This window comes from Staurois parvus, unplaced genomic scaffold (genome assembly GCF_062004578.1).
Source record: "Staurois parvus isolate SC_StPar_1 unplaced genomic scaffold, SC_StPar_1.0 ptg001527l, whole genome shotgun sequence".
NCBI lineage: Eukaryota > Metazoa > Chordata > Amphibia > Anura > Ranidae > Staurois > Staurois parvus.
Genome location: NW_028319323.1, coordinates 458,769 through 481,016, shown reverse-complemented (window position 1 = coordinate 481,016; position 22,248 = coordinate 458,769). Strand labels below are relative to the sequence as shown.

Here is a 22,248-nt window from a genome sequence, read left to right as displayed (position 1 = left end):
AGCACAAATCCCCCCCCCAATCCCCCTCTCCTAACACAAATCCCCCCAATCCCCCTCTCCTAGCACAAATCCCTCAATCCCCCCCTTCTAAGCACAAATCCCCCCAATCCCCCTTACCTAGCACCATCCCCCCCAATCCCCCTCTCCTAGCACATTTTTGCTGGGATCGATCTTTCCTGCTGGATCGTTCTACACCAGATTTGTGCTAGAAAGGGTACTATGGTGTTTGTGTGTGTGTGGGGGAGGGGGGATTTGTGCTAACAGGGATGATTGGGGGTATTTGTGCTAGGAAGGGACATTTGGGGGGGATTTGTGCTAGGAGGGGAAATCTGGAGGGAATTTGTGCTGGGAGGGATTTGTGCTAGAAAAGGTACTATGGTGGTGGGGATTTGTGCTAGGATGGGGGATTGGGAGAATCTGTGCTGGGAGGGGGGATTTGCACTAGGATGGGGGAGTTTGGGGGGTTTGTGCTAGGAGAGGATTTATGCTAACCGGGAAATTTGGGGGGTTTGTGCTAGAAAAGGTACTATGGTGGTGGTTGGAGGGGGGGGGGGGTAATTTGTGCTAGGATGAGGGACTGGGAGAATTTGTGCTGGGAGGGGGGATTTGTGCTAGGATGGGGGAATTTGGGGAGTTTGTGCTAGAAAAGGTACTATGGCGGGGGATGGGGGATTTGTGCTAGGAGAGGATTTGTGTTAACAGGGATGATTGGGGGATTTGTGCTAGAAAAGGAACTGTGGGGGGGGGGGGGGGGATTTGTGCTAGGATGGGGGGTTTGTGCTAGAAAAGGTACTGTGGGGGGGGGGGGGATTTGTGCTAGGATGGGGGAATTTGGGGAGTTTGTGCTAGAAAAGGTACTATGGTGTGGGATGGGGGGGGGGATTTGTGCTAGGAGAGGATTTGTGTTAACAGGGATGATTGGGGGGTTTGTGCTAGAAAAGGAACTGTGGGGGGGGGGGATTTGTGCTAACAGGGATGATTGGGGGTCTTTTGCTAGGTAAGGAAATTTGGGGGGGATTTGTGCTAGGATGGAGGATTGGAAGAATTTGTGCTGGGCGGGGGGGGGGGGGGGGGATTTGGAATGCGGGGAGAGGATTTGTGCTCAGAAGGGAAATTTGATGGGTAGGATTTGTACTAGGAGGGGGGAATTTTTTTTTTTTTGGGGGGGGTGGATTTGTGCTTGGGAGTGTGTGTGTGTGCAGGGGGGGGGGGGCAGAGATTCGTGCTGGGAAGGGGACTTCAGCAGGGGGGTAGATTTGTAGTGGGAGGAAGGGGAATTTACGCTTAGGTAGTCAGCATGCAGATTAGTGCTCCATTTTCTTTTTTTTTGGGGGGGGGGAATTTGCTGACACATAATGCTCATACATCTTGGGGGGGGGGTACAATATGGCATGTTCACCCCGGGCTCTCGGTGGCCTTGTCCCGGCACTGGTTCTGATCCACGGTGAGTATAGTAAACAAACTGTAAGAGCTCCTATGATTTCCCAGTGTGTGGCTTCCTCTAGAACCCCGGGGCCCAACTTGCAGCCCGAGGGCCACAGTCTCCAACCACTCCACAGAATGATCTCTGACCATTTCTTCCAGTAAGTCTTCGGTCTGGGACAGTTTTCTGGAGCATGACATGTAATCAATATATGTGGCCCTTTGGAGACATTAGGGGCCACATCTGATGCGCTCTGTATGGATCGGAGGGGACCCCAATGTTATAGATCAGACAAGTTCCCATACTCAACGTTCGAAGTAATTTCTTCCCCAGCGTCTCCTCTGCGCTGCTCGTCGTAGAGCTGACAATCATCTCATTACAGGGGTGCTCCGGGTCCACGCCAACACACGTGTCTGCATCTGTAGACAAACACATTCCATGTCACTGCCACACACAGGAGGAAACATTCACATATTTCTGGGGCAAAAGAAAACATTTTTCAGCTTTGGAAGAAGAATGGAAAGGTTGGGATCCCCCCCCAGGTTTTTATTGATGCACTACAATACACCTCCCTCCTTTAACAAAAGATCCCAAATTCCTTTTATTGGGTATGTGTGTTTATGCAATACTTCTTAACTAAAAGTTACCAAAAGTGCTACAAAACACCTCCCTCATTAACTACATGTGTGCCATGTGAACATATCTCTGTTGTACCTGATTCACTAAAGACGAACGATGCGATTCTCAGCACAGACCTTATGGCCCTCGAGTATTCGATCCGCAATAAATCAACCAAAGTGCGCCCATTAGTGCTGTCCTTAAAAAGTGATCAAGACCAGTGCAGACCAGTAAGTCCAGTGCAGTCCAGTAAGTAAGTCCAGTGCAGACCAGTGCAGTCCAGTGAAGACCAGTGCAGTCCAGTGCAGTCCAGTGAAGACCAGTGCAGTCCAGTGCAGTCCAGTGAAGACCAGTGCAGACCAGTGCAGTCCAGTGCAGTCCAGTGAAGACCAGTGCAGTCCAGTGAAGACCAGTGCAGACCAGTGCAGTCCAGTGAAGACCAGTGCAGACCAGTGAAGTCCAGTGAAGACCAGTGCAGTCCAGTGAAGACCAGAGCAGTCCAGTGAAGACCAGTGCAGTCCAGTGAAGACCAGTGCAGACCAGTGCAGTCCAGTGAAGACCAGTGCAGACCAGTGAAGTCCAGTGAAGACCAGTGCAGTCCAGTGAAGACCAGTGCAGTCCAGTGAAGACCAGTGCAGTCCAGTGCAGACCAGTGCAGACCAGTGCAGTCCAGTGAAGACCAGTGCAGACCAGTGCAGTCCAGTGAAGACCAGTGCAGTCCAGTGAAGACCAGTGCAGACCAGTCCAGTACAGTGCAGACCAGTGCAGTCCAGTGCAGACCAGTGCAGTACCAGTGCAGTCCATGGTGCTTGGAGCACTTTGTAAGGACTTCACTACTGGATAATTGATTGCACAGTTGTATACAGGGGTGTAAGTACAGGGGTCGCAACTGCAATTCAGCCCCGTGCTCCGGGGGGCCCTTGCGGCCACACCCTGTCACATGGCCTGTCATCAATTACAAAACTCTTCTAGTTGTCCAGTGACAACCGGATTTCCTCTCACTTCCTGATGTGTCTGTAGAACAGGAAACTAAAAGGCAAATCTCCTCCAGAAGGACCCGGACAGTATAGGAAAGAGACCTGAGAAGAGTATTGATCCTTCCTGACACCGTATAAAATAGAAACATGATTGGCTGAGCTTCCCTTTCAATATATTCCCGGCTCCCTTCGCTTGAACGTTCGAGGATCTGAACCTTTGTAGACTTAGTTGGTGTTTGTATTTCATTGTATTTTATTGATTTATTATCCATCAAATATTGGGACTGGCAGCACTAGAGACCCATTGAGCACCAGAGGACTACTTCTGATAATTATAAAGGACTTTATTAGCTGCCTATTCCCCATCATTGTTCTATCCAGACATTCTACACCAGGGGTGTCAAACTGGCGGCTGTTACCAAAACTACAAGTCCCATCATGCCCCTGCCTTTGGGAGTCATGCCTGTAACTGTCAATCTCGCAATGCCTCATGGGACTTGTAGTTTGGCAACAGCTGGAGTTTGACCCCCGTGTTCTACATTCATATTGATATCCTCACTGTACAGCCGCATTCCCCACACTCACCGGATGTGGATTGTCGTATACAGTTAGACTGGTGCTATGGTGACACGGTTCCTCTGGTGCTATGGTGACGCGGTTCCTCTGGTGCTATGGTGACGCGGTTCCTCTGGTGCTATGATGACACGGTTCCTCTGGTGCTATGGTGACACGGTTCTTCTGGTGCTATGGTGACGCGGTTCCTCTGGTGCTATGATGACACGGTTCTTCTGGTGCTATGATGACACGGTTCCTCTGGTCCTATGGTGACACGGTTCCTCTGGTGCTATGATGACACGGTTCTTCTGGTGCTATGATCACACGGTTCCTCTGGTGCTATGATGACACGGTTCTTCTGGTGCTATGGTGACACGGTTCCTCTGGTGCTATGGTGACACGGTTCCTCTGGTGCTATGGTGACACGGTTCCTCTGGTGCTATGGTGACACGGTTCCTCTGGTGCTATGGTGACACATTCCTCTGGTGCTATGGTGACACGGTTCCTCTGGTGCTATGGTGACACGGTTCCTCTGGTGCTATGGTGACACGGTTCCTCTGGTGCTATGGTGACACGGTTCCTCTGGTCCTATGGTGACGTGGTTCCTCTGGTCCTATGGTGACACGGTTCCTCTGGTCCTATGGTGACGCGGTTCCTCTGGTCCTATGGTGACACGGTTCCTCTGGTGCTATGGTGACTCGGTTCCTCTGGTGCTATGGTGACTCGGTTCCTCTGGTCCTATGGTGACACGGTTCCTCTGGTCCTATGGTGACGCGGTTCCTCTGGTCCTATGGTGACGCGGTTCCTCTGGTGCTATGATGACACGGTTCCTCTGGTGCTATGGTGACACGGTTCTTCTGGTGCTATGGTGACGCGGTTCCTCTGGTGCTATGATGACACGGTTCTTCTGGTGCTATGATGACACGGTTCCTCTGGTCCTATGGTGACACGGTTCCTCTGGTGCTATGATGACACGGTTCTTCTGGTGCTATGATCACACGGTTCCTCTGGTGCTATGATGACACGGTTCTTCTGGTGCTATGGTGACACGGTTCCTCTGGTGCTATGGTGACACGGTTCCTCTGGTGCTATGGTGACACGGTTCCTCTGGTGCTATGGTGACACGGTTCCTCTGGTGCTATGGTGACACATTCCTCTGGTGCTATGGTGACACGGTTCCTCTGGTGCTATGGTGACACGGTTCCTCTGGTGCTATGGTGACACGGTTCCTCTGGTGCTATGGTGACACGGTTCCTCTGGTGCTATGGTGACAAGGTTCCTCTGGTGCTATGGTGACACGGTTCCTCTGGTGCTATGGTGACACGGCTCCTCCAGTTCTATACAAGAGTTCCCTGAGTGAGGCTGCTGCCCTGGAGGATCCGGGGAGAGGGGTACCAATGGAAGAGCTGGGTGCAGAGATCTCATTCCGGTGAGTACAAATGGCCCCGGGTGGAAGGAGAAACTGGTAGAGGGAGATGGCTGCTTAAAGTGGGGCTCCACCCAAAAGGGGAAGTTACACTTTAAGCCTTTGTCCTTCACTCCATGTTAAGGATTGGTACCTTTGGTGAGCGGGGGAGGGGGTACCCGAATTTGACAGGCACCCGCTCCCACTTCCACTGTGATCACCTAGGCGATAGGAAGCAGAAGTTGTCCTTCCCATAGTCTTCTGGGACACGTGACAGGTCCCAGAAGACTACGGGGCCATTCACAAAGCTCAGCGCTTCTCGCGCATGCGCAGTGGGCACCCGGCTGTGAAGCCACAAGCTGTCACAGCCGGATGCCCACACTGAAGATGCCGACGCCAGGGAGAGAAGACGGCCGGTGAAACCAGCCATGGTGAGGACACCGCCAGACTGAAGGACAGGTAAGTGTCTCTATTTTACAAGTCAGCAAACACAGTTTTTGTAGCTGCTGACTTTTTTTTTTTATTTTTAGGTGGAACTCCACTTTAAAGTGTTGCATATGCTTTCACATGAGACTCCTGCGGACCGGCCACTAAATATGATTGACTGTGTAATGTGAAGTGACTCCAGAATTGATGTGAAGTGACTGTTCTGCCATCCCCTGAATTCCATCAGTAAAGTGCAGCCATTCTATTCTTTGGTGTGGACATTCTTTCCTTGGGATATGAAGGTCAATCACTGGGACTGTAGTGTGGAGGCCTCTGGTGTGGAGTGGGGAACGATATTGGCCTTAGCAGGAGGGGCAGTGTTCTTGCAGGACAGGAGCAGGAGGTAGGGATGTGTGCTCCTGGCGCCATTACTAGCCAATCACAAAGCCCCTCTAACGTGCGCACTTCACTTACAATAAAGGGGGGGGAGGGGATGATCTAGAGGTGGTTTTGTCTTGGGGGTTGTATTGCTAGGGTTAGGTCTTCTGCTCTCCTGCCTTCTGACCTCTGTGACCTGAAGGTCTTCTGTAGCCACACCCCTTCCCCCATTACTGTATAAGTCCTGGCTGATATCATCTAAACATAAGCCTGCTCCCGCCCCCATTCTAAGCTCTATACTAGCTACCTGGTGATTACTTACCTAGTCTAAGGGCCCCCCAGTCTGGTGTCGCGATCAGCCCAGTGGTGGGCTTCAGGGGGGAAGAGGGAGAGCTGACAACAGATGCCCCAGAGTAAGCCTAGTGGGGACATCTCTGCCCAGGTAATGCAGTTCTTGTCGGCTCTCTCTTGTCTCCCCTGAATCCCACCACTGGGGAGATCATGTGACCAGATGGGAATGCCCCAAGAATAGGTAAGTATAGACATCTTTCCTTTGCAGGATAGTCAGTATAGGGCTTAGTGTGGGGGTGGGAGAAGGTTTAAGCTGAGATAGTGGTGGCTTCACCCACCATTTAGCACGGTGCTGTTAGCCCCACCCCCTGGTCCATCCTCTGTCCCACATAGCGAGTTCCAAAATCCTATTTTCTCTATCAGCCATTGAGGGACACAGCTTGGTTATACTAAAGCACAACTCCATTTATTTTCTTTTTTACCATGCAGTGGGGCTGAACCTCCATTGCATGGATCAGCTGCTTGTTTCTTCTAGGAGTGAGGACTAAGCTCATACTCACCTGATCCGCCGATCCTATGAAAAAACGCACTCCCCACAGTCCAGCGGTGGGCTGTTCCTGTCTGTGGAGTGTGCAGTGAGCGTGCTGATTGTGGTGGAACCGTTCCGCCTGGGCTTCCTCGTGCAGAGCGATGCGTCTCAGCCAATGGTCCCCTTGTCCTTCAAGTCTTCCAGCGCTCTGCCAAGGCGGGTATTAGAGCTCAAAGACAATCCTTCCCTGATATCCCAAACCACGAGTCGGAACTTCGTGTAGGGTAAATGAATGAATCTTTATTGAACACAGCTCAGTATATACAGCACATGCTGGCAGTGATCCCCGCCCCCTTCACCCCCACCATACAGTCTGGCACCTGGTTTTCCCCACCCACAACAAAACTCTACAACACAACAGCAATCAGCACAGTATGAAATCTAGAGAAGTGAAAGACTACAAGTCCCCATTCCCCTAAACAAACAGTGTAGAATGTCTGTCTACATACCAGCTGCTAAACATACACAGCTTTACAAAGGGGAGAACGGGAAGACCACTTACCGAGGGGAGAACGGGGAGACCGCTTACCGAGGGGAGAACGGGAAGACCGCTTACCGAGGGGAGAACGGGAAGACCACTTACCGAGGGGAGAACGAGAAGACCGCTTACCGAGGGGAGAACGGGAAGACCACTTACCGATGGGAGAACGGGAAGGCCGCTTACCGAGGGGAGAAGGGGAAGACCGCTTACCGAGGGGAGAACGGGAAGACCGCTTACCGAGGGGAGAAGGGGAAAACCACTTACCGAGGGGAGAACAGGAAGACCGCTTACCGAGGGGAGAACAGGAAGACCGCTTACCGAGGGGAGAAGGGGAAAACCACTTACCGAGGGGAGAACGGGAAGACCACTTACCGAGAGGAGAACGGGAAGACCACTTACCAAGGGGAGAACGGGAAGACCACTTACCGAGAGGAGAACGGGAAGACCACTTACCGAGGGGAGAACTGGAAGACCACTTACCGAGGGGAGAAGGGGAAGACCGCTTACCGAGGGGAGAAGGGGAAGACCGCTTACCGAGGGGAGAACAGGAAGACCGCTTACCGAGGGGAGAACAGGAAGACCGCTTACCGAGGGGAGAACGGGAAGACCACTTACCGAGGGGAGAACGGGAAGGCCGCTTACCGAGGGGAGAACGGGAAGGCCGCTTACCGAGGGGAGAACGGGAAGGCCGCTTACCGAGGGGAGAACGGGAAGACCACTTACCGAGGGGAGAACGGGAAGGCCACTTACCAAGGGGAGAATGGGAAGACCACTTACCGAGGGGAGAATGGGAAGGCCACTTACCGAGGGGAGAATGGGAAGGCCACTTACCGAGGGGAGAATGGGAAGACCACTTACCAAAGGGAGAAAACCGGAACAGAAAGGGCAAAATGTTATCACAAAAGGCAGGTTCGTCACACTGATGTCATAAACAGTCCATTTACATCAACCAGGTTTGGTGCGCATTTGTCATGTGGGACAATAGGGACAGGCAGGGGCGGACTGACCATTTGGAAACTTAGGCACTGCCCGAGGGCCCGGGGTCAGTAGGGGGCCCCATGAGATGCCCCTGGTACCTTTTTCATAGGCTTTTTTGAGCTTGGGCAAGGACACAGGGGCCCCATGATCCCCTGTTGCCCGGGGGCCCCATGAGTTGTCAGTCCGCCCCTGGGGACAGGTCACCTGTCTGTCAGGGACAGTGCTTAGTGTCAGTGAGGTTCCACACGAGTAGGGAAAAGGGACATGTCTTCCTTCCTGGAAGTCTCCCCAGTTGGGTCTGGACAGGCCAGGCCACATTCCGCTCCACAATACAGACGCTGTTGGCACACCTGAGGCCTACTGTACATCCTGTGAGTGCTCCCGAGCGGGCATGTCAAACAACAACAGGGAAAAATTCCCAGCTCAACTTAACCAACCAGCCTGCAACAAAACAAATTTTCCTAACAGTTCCCGTTCAAAACTGGTTTAGTTTGCACACATTTGCAAATACATGTGTAAGCTGCAGAAGCTCTTCACGGTACCCCAGTATGCAGTTCCTAACTCTATGAAGAGCCTCCATAGTAGAAGCACATGTGTAATAATGGATAGATTGAGGACAGGTATGCCTGGAGGGAGCCCACCCCTCCTTAAAGGCACAGGGGCACACTGGACACCCAGCATATAGCACAATGGCAGCCAAGGTGTCCAGTGCATCCCCCCCACCAATATACCAATAGTACAAACACATGGCAACTGCCCCAGTCTATAACTGGCCTTTCCAGCAAGGAGCACATGGAAGGGTGACACGTGTCAACAACAGAGAATTCCCAACTCAACGTACCAAACAGATGGCAACCAACCGAATGATCCTGTCTGGCAGTTGTTGTGCATTACTGAACTTCAAATTCAATAGAGTTCTATTTCCTGCAAACTGGGCTCTGAGTGTTTACTATCCACCACACTACCCCTCCTGACCAGCCATATAACCCTACGCTGCTGAAGATCATCAAGCCGTGTCCTTCGGTGGACGATAGAGAAAAATGTTTCAGAGACACTGAGATGAAGAAGACACCTAAAGCACCTAAAAGGTGGAATATTTTATGAACATGAACTTCCATTTTAATAAACAGGAAACTTGATGTTCAGCAAAATGTATGTTAAGCCAAGGCTTTCCAACCCATCTGGATCACCTTCTCCCCATGAACACTTGTTTGGGGGGACCAGCACTCCCCCTGTGACAACAGACGCCCAATCTGACACATATCATTTTATAATACTCATCAAACTTCTAGCTTCACCTTCGATGAAAAGGAAAACATTTGATTTCTGTACACGTACTGCACTTATCTTTGTCTGCAAGTTCTTCCTTTATCCGAGGGATATCTTCCATGTGGAGGAACACAGAGTCGTTTGGACTTTTTAACCCATCTGACCTGCTGGTGGCTGGTGGGACAAAATACATCAGATATCAGTGATCAGTCCATCCGCTCCCAAGCAACATCTAGTGATTGAGTCCACTAAGAACCATGATCAAATCATCACATGAAGGGCACAATGTAACCAGAGCAGACAAACCTTCTATGAATGGGATTCCATTGCTATGATTCAATGGGCTCTGTCCCCGTAATAAACATGTAAAATAAAGTTCTCAGAGGAAGATCTCATTCTCAGCGCTCCCATTGCCCACTCTTCTGGTCTCTGCTGTGATCCAGAGAAACCTCCACCAGAAGAATGTTCACTTCCGGGAGTGTCAGATCCCCGGTCTCCCATGCCACTCTATGCTTCCTTCTGCTGACCCCTAGGATGAAGCACAGAACGCAGGGAGAGACCAGGAATCTGACACTCCAGAAACTCAGACCACACAAGTTCAGATGGAGGAAGCTCTGAGGAACATGTTCTTCATTATGAATCTTTCTTGATGTATTGCTATGATTGACAAGTGAAATAGAGTTCTCCCTATAAGAAGATAGTTTTTTTCTCAGCTCTCCCATTGCTCCTCTGGTCTCGGTCTGGTGTGATGGAGAGAAACCTCCACCAAAAGAATGTTCAGTATTTTACACCACCGGGGGTTTCAGATTCCTGGTCACCCACTCTTCTCTGTGCTTCCTCCTGCTGACCCCTCATGCCAGGGTGCTAGGTGTAATCCTGGACTCTGACCTGTCCTTCCAGCCCCAAATCCAATCGCTGTCAACAGCTTGTAGACTTCGCCTCCGTAACATCTCCAACCTCCGTAACATCTCCAACCTCCGTAACATCTCCAAAATTCACCCCTTTTTAACTTATGAAACCCCCAAGCTACTCATTCACTCCCTGGTTATCTCTCGACTTGATTATTGCAACTCCCTTCTCATAGACCTACCTCTCCGTAGGTTATCCCCTCTTCAGTCTATCATTCAGGCTGCTGCCAGAATCATCCACCTTACCAACCGTTCAATGTCTTCAACCCCTCTCTGCCAATCCCTCCATTGGCCTCCATTCAGCATCCTCCACCCCTCTCTGCCAATCCCTCCACTGGCCTCCATTCAGTGTCCTCCACCCCTCTCTGCCAATCCATCCACTGGCCTACATTGTGTCCTCCACCCCTCTCTGCCAATCCCTCCACTGGCCTCCATTCTGTGTCCTCCACCCCTCTCTGCCAAACCCTCCAATGGCCTCCATTCAGTGTCCTCCAGCCCCCTCTCTGCCAATCCCTCCACTGGCCTCCATTCAGTGTCCTCCACCCCTCTCTGCCAATCCCTCCACTGGCCTCCATTCAGTGTCCTCCACCCCTCTCTGCCAATCTCTCCACTGGACTCCATTCAGTGTCCTCCATCCCTCTCTGACAATCTCTCTACTGGCCTCCATTCAGTGTCCTCCACCCATCTCTTCCAATCCCTCCACTGGCCTCCATTCAGTGTCCTCCACCCCTCTCTGCCAATCCCTCCACTGGCCTCCATTCAGTGTCCTCCACCCCTCTCTGCCAATCCCTCCACTGGCCTCCATTCAGTGTCCTCCACACCGCTCTGCCAATCCCTCCACTGGCCTCCATTCAGTGTCCTCCACCCCTCTCTGACAATCCCTCCACTGGCCTCCACTCAGTGTCCTCCACCCCCTCTGACAATCCCTCTACTGGCTTCTGATTGCCCAGTGAGTTACATTCAAAATAGCAACATACAAAGCCATCCACAACTCTGCCCCAAGCTACATCACCAATCTTGTCTCCAAATATCACCTAAATCCTCCTTTCCTCTCATGATCATCTGCTCTCAAGCTCCATGGTCTCCTCCTCCCATGCTTATCTCCAGGACTTCGCCAGAGTCTCTCCCATCCCCTGGAACTCTCTTTTCCCTTAGTTTGTCTGGCTATCGCCTACTCTGTATATTGTACAGCGCTGCCCAAACTGTTGGCGCCATAAATCCTGTATAATAATAATAATATTGAAGCTCGAACCACGAAGCGCGGGGGGAGACCAGGAATCTGACACTCCAGGGACTCAGACCTCTTATTCATATGGAAGTTCTGAAGGACGTTCAATCAGAACCTTTCTTGATGTTTTATTGAAAAAGCTTCATACTGCCAAGACTGAATGACGTTGGGAGCTACGAGGAGCTTCTTTCTGTATGAGAGAAGCAGCGAGGAGCCTTCAGTGGGTGTCTTTGAGAACATCTTTACCACCTAACAACCAGGCAGGACGAAGAAGGGGTTCTATATCAATGGATTACCCACCAGAGTAGACCTGGATGGGATGTACCTGAAGAAACTGAGCCTTGGACAGGTAAGCTGTGCCCCTTGTATGCAGTCTAAGGATTCATTTTCGAATTTGAGAGGAGAAAACCTATATATTTGTACAAGCAGAGCCGTAGATGAACGAGCCACAAATCATCCACCATAAATCTCACCTAAGTTGCAGTTCCTGTCACTGAGCAGAGTGGTGACCGCGTCCTCCTTCGGAGATTCCGACACTCTCTGGTACTTTGTCACTTTTGCAGATTCTCCATCACTGAACACTTCAATATCAGGAGACTGAGGAGAACTGTCCATCCGGCTGGCCGTCAATGCATTCTGGTACTGCTGCCTTGTAATCTGGAGGAGAAAAGACAGACTTTTAGTCAGGAAAAAAGTTCAGACAGTAAAGATACACTATATTGCTCCAAGTATTGGCCCCGCCCTCCCAATCATGGGATTCAGGTATTCCAATCCCCTCCCAATCATGTGATTCAGGTGTTCTAATCCCCTCCCAATCATGTGATTCAGGTGTTCCAATCCCCTCCATATCATGTGATTCAGGTGTTCCAATCCCCTCCATATCATGTGATTCAGGTGTTCCAATCCCCTCCCAATCATGGGATTCAGGTATTCCAATCCCCTCCCAATCATGTGATTCAGGTGTACTAATCCCCTCCCAATCATGTGATTCAGGTGTTCCAATCCCCTCCATATCATGTGATTCAGGTGTTCCAATCCCCTCCATATCATGTGATTCAGGTGTTCCAATCCCCTCCATATCATGTGATTCAGGTGTTCCAATCCCCTCCATATCATGTGATTCAGGTGTTCCAATCCCCTCCATATCATGTGATTCAGGTGTTCCAATCCCCTCCATATCATGTGATTCAGGTGTTCCAATCCCCTCCATATCATGTGATTCAGGTGTTCTAATCCCCTCCCAATCATGTGATCCAGGTGTTCCAATCCCCTCCAAATCATGTGATTTAGGTGTTCCAATCCCCTCCCAATCATGTGATTTAGGTGCTCCAATCCCCTCCCAATCATGTGATTTAGGTGTTCTAATCCCCTCCAAATCATGTAATTTAGGTGCTCCAATCCCCTCCCTATCATGTGATTCAGGTGTTCTAATCCCCTCCCAATCATGTGATTCAGGTGTTCCAATCCCCTCCATATCATGTGATTCAGGTGTTCCAATCCCCTCCATATCATGTGATTCAGGTGTTCCAACCCCTCCATATCATGTGATTCAGGTGTTCCAATCCCCTCCATATCATGTGATTCAGGTGTTCCAATCCCCTCCCAATCATGTGATTCAGGTGTTCCAATTCCCTCCATATCATGTGATTCAGGTGTTCCAATCCCCTCCATATCATGTGATTCAGGTGTTCCAATCCCCTCCCAATCATGTGATTCAGGTATTCCAGTCCCCTCCATATCATGTGATTCAGGTGTTCCAATCCCCTCCATATCATGGGATTCAGGTGTTCCAATCCCCTCCATGGACACAGGTGTATACAATCAAGCCCCTAGGCATGCAGACTGCTTCTACAAACATTGGTGAAAGAATGGGTCACTCTCAGGAGCTCAGTGACTCCAAGCGTGGTCCCGTGATAGGTGGCCACCTGGGCAATAAGTCCATCCGTGACATTTCCTGGCTACTAAATATTCCACGCTCAACTGTTAGTGGGATTATAACAAAGTGGAAGCAACTGGGAACAACAGCCACTCAGCCACCAAGTGGTAGGCCACGTTACATGACAGGGCGGGGTCAGCGCATGCTGAAGCGCACAGTGCGCAGAAGTCACCAACTGTCTGCAGAGTCAATAGCTAAAGACCTCCAAACTTGGTGTGGCCTTCAGATGAGCCCAACAACAGTGTGTAGAGAGCTTCATGGAATGGGTTTCCATGGCCGAGCAGCTGCATCCAAGCCTTCCATCACCAAGTGCAATGCAAAGCGTCGGATGCCGTGGTGTAAAGCACGCCGCCACTGGACTCTAGAGCCGTGGAGGCGTGTTCTCTGGAGTGACCAATCATGCTTCTCTGTCTGGCAATCCGATGGATTCATAGCCACTCAACACTCACAATGATACTTTCCTTTTCTTTTTTATCCAATTTTTGAATTTTTTAATCCACTTTTTAGTTTATTATTTATAACCTTTTGTTCATTATTTATATTTTATTCTATTTTTTACAATGTAATTTAGTCTTTATAATGTCATTTGCATGTACTATTACCAATATGTTTATCATCCTACCATGTTACCACCCATTGTCGATATACCCGCTAGTAACATGTATATATGTTATCATTACTATGAAGCTCCTGTAGAGCCATATCCCACCCTGCAATCATGCTGCATGACCACTAAATATCTGCTCACTACTGTTACATAATTGATGTCCCAGTGCTGCACGGTGAACCTTTTACCCCACTAATCTCCCAGAATATAATTTTTTTTTTTTTCTCAAATTTTGTAAATTTAATAATTTAATTTTAATCCTATAACATATATATACCACTATACATTTTTTAATTTCTTAATTCTTTAATTTTTTGATTTTCTTTTTTTTCTTTTTTAGCTCTGTTTCCTTTTTTATTCTGTATTCTTATTACCCCCATGAACTTTTTTCACATAGCTTCTTTGATTTTCAACTGTTCAAAAATCTTTTATTAATGTCATTTTTCATTTCATTCATTTTTTTCATTTATTCTTTCTTTTTTTCATTTCATCATTTTTCTTTCTTCTTCTTTTTTCTTATTTATTACATCCTCTCTTTTTTCCATTTGGTTTCCTTTACCCCCCCATTTACCATCCATGACTTTACACTATTCACCTGACAGCAATGGTCAATCACTGGTTAATTGGTTAATTGATCAATTAGACTCACATTCCCTATATATTCACCCATGTTCATCCACCTCCCCCTGCTTGAAAAAGGAGCGCACTTCCACCTTCCACGGCCAGCGCATGCTCCGAAACGCGTCGCTGTGCACCCTGGGATCTGACGTCATCACGGCCACGCCGCCGCTGCTTTCCAGCGTGCGTTCCATCCGGCTCTGAGGGAGGACGTGCACGCCGGCCGGCCTCACCGCTGTTCCCCTCCAGCCACCAAGCTGTTCCAGCCGAGAGCTGACCTCCCCACATCGCAGTAAGATGACGGCTCTTCTCCCGGGTCACCACCCCCCCGGTAACTATTGGTAACCACGGTTTGTAAGCTCATGATTACTTCACACATGTGAGTGTTTCTACATTTAGACTTGAATAAAAAGACTTATTGCACTTAGAGGCGCTTCTCTCCTTTTCTCTTCTCTTGGGGATTGGCTGAGGTCCCTCAAGAGTGCAGCCAGCCACTCCTCAAATCCACTCACTGCCTCCAAGGCCCTCCTCCGAAAGCCTCAGAGCAGGGGGAAATTCCAGAGGGGTTAGCCTGCAGAGTGTCTCAGCCCTGACCACAACTTGACCCCTCTGGCTATCTCACCTGAGCTGCTACTCGGCTCCAGACTAACTATTAGGATCTATCTCCCCCCGTGGCTAAACTAGGAGGGTGCTACAAACATATGGACAGTTCACGTCAAGGTTAGTTGTCCACAATTAGGGGGAACATGCTATTTTTAGCATTGGGTATTTTTGTGTTTAATGCAACGCATTTGGTGTCAGTCCAGTGGGGTCAGGTCCAGAGTTTAGTTTCAGCTGAGGCCAGTTCCGGAAAATGGTGGCCTAGTTATTGTTATATGGGTGTTATTTATTCTCTGTGTTGCTTTTTGTTAACGTTTTTGGTTTTCCGTTTGTATCAGAAATAATTGCATCAACGTGTCCTGGGGAACTCAACTAGAAAAATGGTCCCAATTCCATCTGACTAAATACTTTGCGCGTCCATAATCTGGAAAAACTTTTTGAAATGAAAAAATCTGCAGTCGCTCCAAGCTATTAAATTCCTTCTACCTCCAAGTATTCAGGTGCTGCAACAAAGCCTGTCCATGGCCCATCAAACTGTGTCCAAAGAACAAAATGGCCGCACTCTGATGATGGAATGTTCAAACAAAATGATTGGTACAATCCTTCGGACGTAGTAATCTCCACCCACAGACTGTTCCTTCGAATGCATTTCTCCCACCGAAGCTTAGTCAGTGGGTGGGGATGTCTATATCTGCTGGATTGGACAAATAACGGTTTACTGGAAAGTGACATCATCAGAGGGTGGTCACTTTGTTCTTTGGAAAACCTTTTTGAAATGTTAAACCTTTTCTCAAAAATCACAAAGCGGTTCTACAGCAAGTAAGGTTTAGGAGAGACGTCAGTAAACTCAGTGGGTCTATAGTCAGTAAGGTTTAGGAGTAGATGTCAGTAAACTCAGCAGTTTGGTAGGGTTTAGGAGAAGACATCAGTAAACTCAGAAGTTCTATAGTCAGTAGGGTTGAGGAGTAGAGGTCAGTAAACTCAGAAGTTCTATAGTCAGTAGGGTTGAGGAGTAGAGGTCAGTAAACTCAGCAGGTCTATAGTCAGTAAGGTTTAGGAGTAGATATCAGTAAACTCAGAACTTCTATAGTCAGTAAGGTTTAGGAGAGACGTCAGTAAACTCAGCGGGTCTATAGTCAGTAGGGTTTAGGAGTAGACATCAGTAAACTCAGAAGTTCTATAGTCAGTAAGATTTAGGAGAGACGTCAGTAAACTCAGCGGGTCTATAGTCAGTAGGGTTGAGAAGTAGACGTCAGTAAACTCAGCGGGTCTATAGTCAGTAGGGTTGAGGAGTAGACGTCAGTAAACTCAGCAGGTCTATAGTCAGTAGGGTTGAGGAGTAGACGTCAGTAAACTCAGCAGGTCTATAGTCAGTAGGGTTGAGGAGTAGAGGTCAGTAAACTCAGCGGGTCTATAGTCAGTAGGGTTGAGGAGTAGAGGTCAGTAAACTCAGCAGGTCTATAGTCAGTAGGGTTGAGGAGTAGAGGTCAGTAAACTCAGCAGGTCTATAGTCAGTAGGGTTGAGGAGTAGAGGTCAGTAAACTCAGCAGGTCTATAGTCAGTAGGGTTTAGGAGAGACGTCAGTAAACTCAGCGGGTCTATAGTCAGTAGGGTTGAGGAGTCATTGGCAGTGATCTGTTCCATCTTGGACCTCTCATGGTGGCTCACCTTGACGTATTGGACATCGGAGAGGATGTGCACAGAGTAGTCGGGGATGTAGAGGTTGTTGTTGCTGTTGCTGAGCTGGTTGGTGCTCCCCCCGTAGTCGTTGCGTTCTCTGTTAGGGGATTCAGAACGATTCAAGCCACTGCAGCGAGAAGGGGATCTGTTTACTATGGACAGCCGGGGAGGGAGGAAAAGAAAGAAGAACATTGGACAGAAAGTAGGATAAAGAAGGACAGCAAAGGAAATGCAGCGGGTCAGAAGGATACAACTACCGGGTCAGAAGGACACAACTACCGGGTCAGAAGGACACAACTACCGGGTCAGAAGGAGAGAACTACCGGGTCAGAAGGACACAACTACCGGGTCAGAAGGAGACAACTACCTGGTCAGAAGGAGACAACTACCTGGTCAGAAGGAGACAACTACCGGGTCAGAAGGAGACAACTACCTGGTCAGAAGGAGACAACTACCTGGTCAGAAGGAGACAACTACCGGGTCAGAAGGAGACAACTACCTGGTCAGAAGGAGACAACTACCTGGTCAGAAGGAGACAACTACCGGGTCAGAAGGAGACAACTACCTGGTCAGAAGGAGACAACTACCGGGTCAGAAGGACACAACTACCGGGTCAGAAGGACACAACTACCGGGTCAGAAGGAGACAACTACCGGGTCAGAAGGACACAACTACCGGGTCAGAAGGACACAACTACCGGGTCAGATGGACACAACTACCGGGTCAGATGGACACAACTACCCAGACAAGAATGATCATCGCAATCCAGAAATAATACAAATCCCTCCCAGGAACGATCAAAGAAAATTGTCATCTTAAAGAGAACCGGTCACCACTGGGATGAGGCAAGAACTGGAATCTTCACAAATCTTCCTGATTAGCTTTACTTACATATCTGAAGTCTGAGAGTACATAGAGTGGCAGCTGGACGTTATACCTCGAGTTTCCTTCCACCACACCCCAAAATCTGATGTTTTTGTAACTAGATAGGAGCAGGAATTTGGCGGCTTCTTTCACCCTCTCCTGTGCTGTTGGGAAGTGAAGACACCCATTATATTTAGTATTTTGCAGCATGGTACAGAAGGTGGGGCAATGGGTCACCATTTCTGGTTAGCATTGGTGTTTCCCCATTAGAGTGCCCCGAGGGTTTGATCTCAAGGTTCTGAGGTTCTCATGTGCTGTGGGAGAAGACACGAGAAGCCGGATTTGGCCATCATAAGGTCCACCTGCCACTCCTTATTAGACGAGTCTTTGTTATAACAATTATTGGTTTTATGTTTATCCTGCAAACCGGACATCAGTTTTGGTTAGACGTTGGTGGAATAAGTCACCACCTTCCTTGTGTGTCCTGGGATTTCCAAGTAAGGCCTCCTGTCAGCCATGGAGTGCCATCCTTCATCATGTAGAGTTACCCCAGCGTGGGCAACCCCCCATAACTTTAGGATTCCTCAGATTTAGGCAGTTGAAGCAATCCAAGAGGATCATTTCATGAATCAAGATTACTGCACCTGCCCAAGAATCCTGCAGCCTAAACCCTTCCCGAAAGAAGCACGCAGGGCTGTCATTGTGGCCTCCTCCTCACGTACAATGTGCCTGGTTGTCTCTGGCTTCGGTTTCTTTTTCTGTGACCTGGAACAATCCGCAGAGCAGAGAAGGTAAGATGTCCCGTATTGGCTCCAAGGCTGTGACTTGGAAAGTATTAAAGCCAAAGGGTTTTCAGAGAGGTCAGCAATGGCCACCTTTGTGTTTCTCCATTAAAGTGACCCTGTCAGGCTCTCAGAAAACTTCCTCTCCCAATAGTGGGCAGCACAGTGGCTGAGTGGTTAGGACTTCCACCTGGCAGTACTCGGGTCATTGGTTAAAATCCAAACCACGGCACCACCTGCCTGGAGTCTGCATTTTCTTTCTCAGGCCTTGTGATATTTCTCTTCCATGTGGTGCCATTGCTGACAGCATGAAATGGGCGGGGTTTTCTTTGTTAGGTCACGCCCTGTTATAATCACCTGTCTGCTGGACACCTGTTTAATGAATAAATCGACTCACCTGGAGCTTAATTCTTCTTCATTAGGATTTTGTTGTCAAAAGTGTAGCTTTGCTGCGAACATGGGCAGCATAGTGGTTAAGTAATTAGCACTTCTGCCTGGCAGTACTCGGGTCAGTGGTTAAAATCCCAACCACGGCGCCACCTGCCTGGAGTTTGCATGTTCTCCCTGTGCCTGTGTGGGTTTCCTCCAGGTCCTCCAGTTTCCTCCCACACTCCAAAGACATGCTGGGAGGATAATTGGCTCCTGTCTAAATTGGCCCTAATATGTGTATGTATGAATGTGAGTTAGTGACCTTAGATTGTACGCTCCTCGGGGGCGGGGACTAATGTGAATGTACAATATATATGTAAAGCGCTGTTTACATTGACGGTGCTATATAAGTACCTGAAATAAGTAATAAAAGGTATTCTACTCATTTCTCTGGGGGCCCCACATCTCCCACCTTACATTCCAATGGTGATGACCAGACTCTTCAGCATTCAACATAGTTGGTAAGGTCGAATAAAGACGTCATTCCGTCCGGTCCAACCTGTGAGGGTGCGCTGATGTCAGAACCATTTCCCATATCCCTGTATATTGTGTTCACTAAGAAGCCCATCCAAGAGTTGGTATTAAACTACCAATACCTCCCGCTGACACCACCGCTTGTGGCCCCCGTGTCTTCTTACACTTCCTGAGACTACATATATGCCAAGAAATGTATAAAACACAAAAAGGAGTGTCAGATGCCTGCTCCTCCCATCATGCTCTGTGATTCCTTACTCTGAGTGGTCCATGGTGTCTCAGTGTTTTTGTTTTTTTGTTAACTTTTTTGTCTGAGTATAGATCTATGTTTGCCCCATGCATGTTTGAAGCCATTTACTGATGACTGTCTCACTACCTCTCCTGGGAGTCTATTCCTGGCATCAACTACCCTTTCAGTAAAATAATACTTTACATAGTTCCATAGTTAGTCTGGCTGACAAAAGGCAAAAGTCCATTCAGTTCAACCATTAAAAAAAAAAGTTATAATCCGACACCCACAGCTGATCCAGAGGAAGGCAAAAATCCAGCACGATCCAATGTGCTCCTGCAGGGGAAAAATTCCTTCCTGATCCCCCGAGAGGCAATCAGATATTCCCGGGATCAATAATCGGATATTCCCTGGATCAATATTCGGATATTCCCGGGATCACCTTTCCCTATAAATGTTCTATCCAGTTATATTCTGTGTATCCAAGAAAGGATCCAGGACTTTCCTCCAGCAATCCACTGAGCTGGCCACACCCAACTCTGGAGGGAGTCTATGGATCTATCTATGGATGGGAAGGCTGATACGTCAGTCCCAGTGATTTCCTACAAAGTAAAAGTAATCCAAGCACCTAACAAGCCACTGGATTACTTTAAGAGGCGCCAGAAGGGGGCCCACCTCTTTCCCACCACTGCCTTTAGTGGGGTCTCCCGTGTGATTGGGGAGCCCAGCAAGGACACTAGTCACTCAGTGAGAGGAACATCGGGGAGCCCGGCAAGGACAATAGTCACACAGTGAGAGGAACATCGGGGAGCCTGGCAAGGACAATAGTCACACAGTGAGAGGAACATCGGGGAGCCTGGCAAGGACAATAGTCACACAGTGAGAGGAACATCGGGGAGCCCGGCAAGGACAATAGTCACACAGTGAGAGGAACATCGGGGAGCCCGGCAAGGACCCAATCACACAGTGAGAGGAACATCGGGGAGCCTGGCAAGGACAATAGTCACTCAGTGAGAGGAACATCGGGGAGCCCGGCAAGGACCCAATCACACAGTGAGAGGAACATTGGGGAGCCCGGCAAGGACACTAGTCACTCAGTGAGAGGAACATCGGGGAGCCCGGCAAGGACAATAGTCACACAGTGAGAGGAACATCGGGGAGCCTGGCAAGGACAATAGTCACACAGTGAGAGGAACATCGGGGAGCCTGGCAAGGACAATAGTCACACAGTGAGAGGAACATCGGGGAGCCCGGCAAGGACAATAGTCACACAGTGAGAGGAACATCGGGGAGCCTGGCAAGGACCCAATCACACAGTGAGAGGAACATTGGGGAGCCCGGCAAGGACAATAGTCACACAGTGAGAGGAACATCGGGGAGCCCAGCAAAGACACTAGTCACCCAGTGAGAGGAACATTGGGGAGCCCGGCAAGGACACTAGTCACCAGGGGCGGACTGACAACTCATGGGGCCCCTGGGCAATAGGGGATCATGGGGCCCCTGTGTCCTTAACAAATTTAAAAAAGCTTATCAAAAAGGTACCAAGAGCATCTCAAGGGGCCCCCTACTGACCACGGGCCCTCGGGCAGTGCCCGTGTTTCCAAATGGTCAGTCCGCCCCTGCTAGTCACACAGTGAGAGGAACATCGGGGAGCCCAGCAAGGACACTAGTCACACAGTGAGAACATCGGGGAGCCCAGCAAGGACACTAGTCACACAGTGACCCTCCAAGAAGCGACAAGGATTTGCTCACTGCCTGTTTCGGTTCAGTTTACCTGGCTGGTATTGGTGAAGAGAGCAGCCAATCACACTGATCTGTGCCTGATTGGCTGCATTGCAGGTTAAAGAAGAGATGGGGGAGGGGGGGGGTCTAATAGATCCCCAATCTCTCCACATAAAGGACCTCTCACAGCCCAGGAATAAGATATTGTTTATCCCTTGTAATAGTAATAAAGTTGATGAAAAAAAGTAAGTTACAGTGCAAAAAACAAAACATTTTAAATAAAAAAAATGTTAAAGCGCCCCCATTCCCCTGTGCTGACACGCAAAGGTGAACACGCATGTAGGACCCGCACACATATGTAAACCGCAATCGCACCAGACATGTGAGGTGTCACCGCGAATGTCAGAGCGAGAGCAATCATGTTACTGCCAGACCTCCTGTGTGACTCTAAACTGGTCGCCTACAAAGGCTTTAAAAGCGTTGCCCGTGGAGATTTTTAGATACCGTCATTTGGCACCGTACCGCGGTCAGGCGCATTATATATATAATATATATACACACACTGTATGTTGAAATGCGTTTTTTATATGTTACAAAATATATGAAAAATATTTTTAAAAATATACATTTTTTAAATATATTCTTCAGATTTTTTTAACATATAAAAATGTCATTTTAACATATATTTTTACATACATTCGTAAATGCGTTCCAAAAATGTAGATTACGTTTATTTTTAAAGACATACAGTATATTTGAAAATGTATTTTTAAAAATATTT

The 22,248-nt window shown here is 48.8% G+C and overlaps 1 protein-coding gene across 2 annotated transcripts in view; it reads right to left on the bottom strand.

Moving 5' to 3' along the window:
* The window catches only part of LOC149435370 (metal transporter CNNM1-like), a 77,770-nt gene that overhangs the window by 6,000 nt on the left and 49,522 nt on the right, over positions 1 to 22,248 (bottom strand). For both annotated transcript variants that reach the window (XM_089662720.1, XM_089662721.1), the window contains 4 exons: positions 16,956 to 17,119; positions 12,000 to 12,183; positions 9,460 to 9,564; positions 1,729 to 1,842 (listed from right to left, as the gene is read on the bottom strand). In XM_089662720.1, coding sequence (XP_089518846.1) covers positions 1,729 to 1,842; positions 9,460 to 9,564; positions 12,000 to 12,183; positions 16,956 to 17,119 — 567 coding nt within the window. The remainder of the gene's footprint in view (positions 1 to 1,728; positions 1,843 to 9,459; positions 9,565 to 11,999; positions 12,184 to 16,955; positions 17,120 to 22,248) is intronic.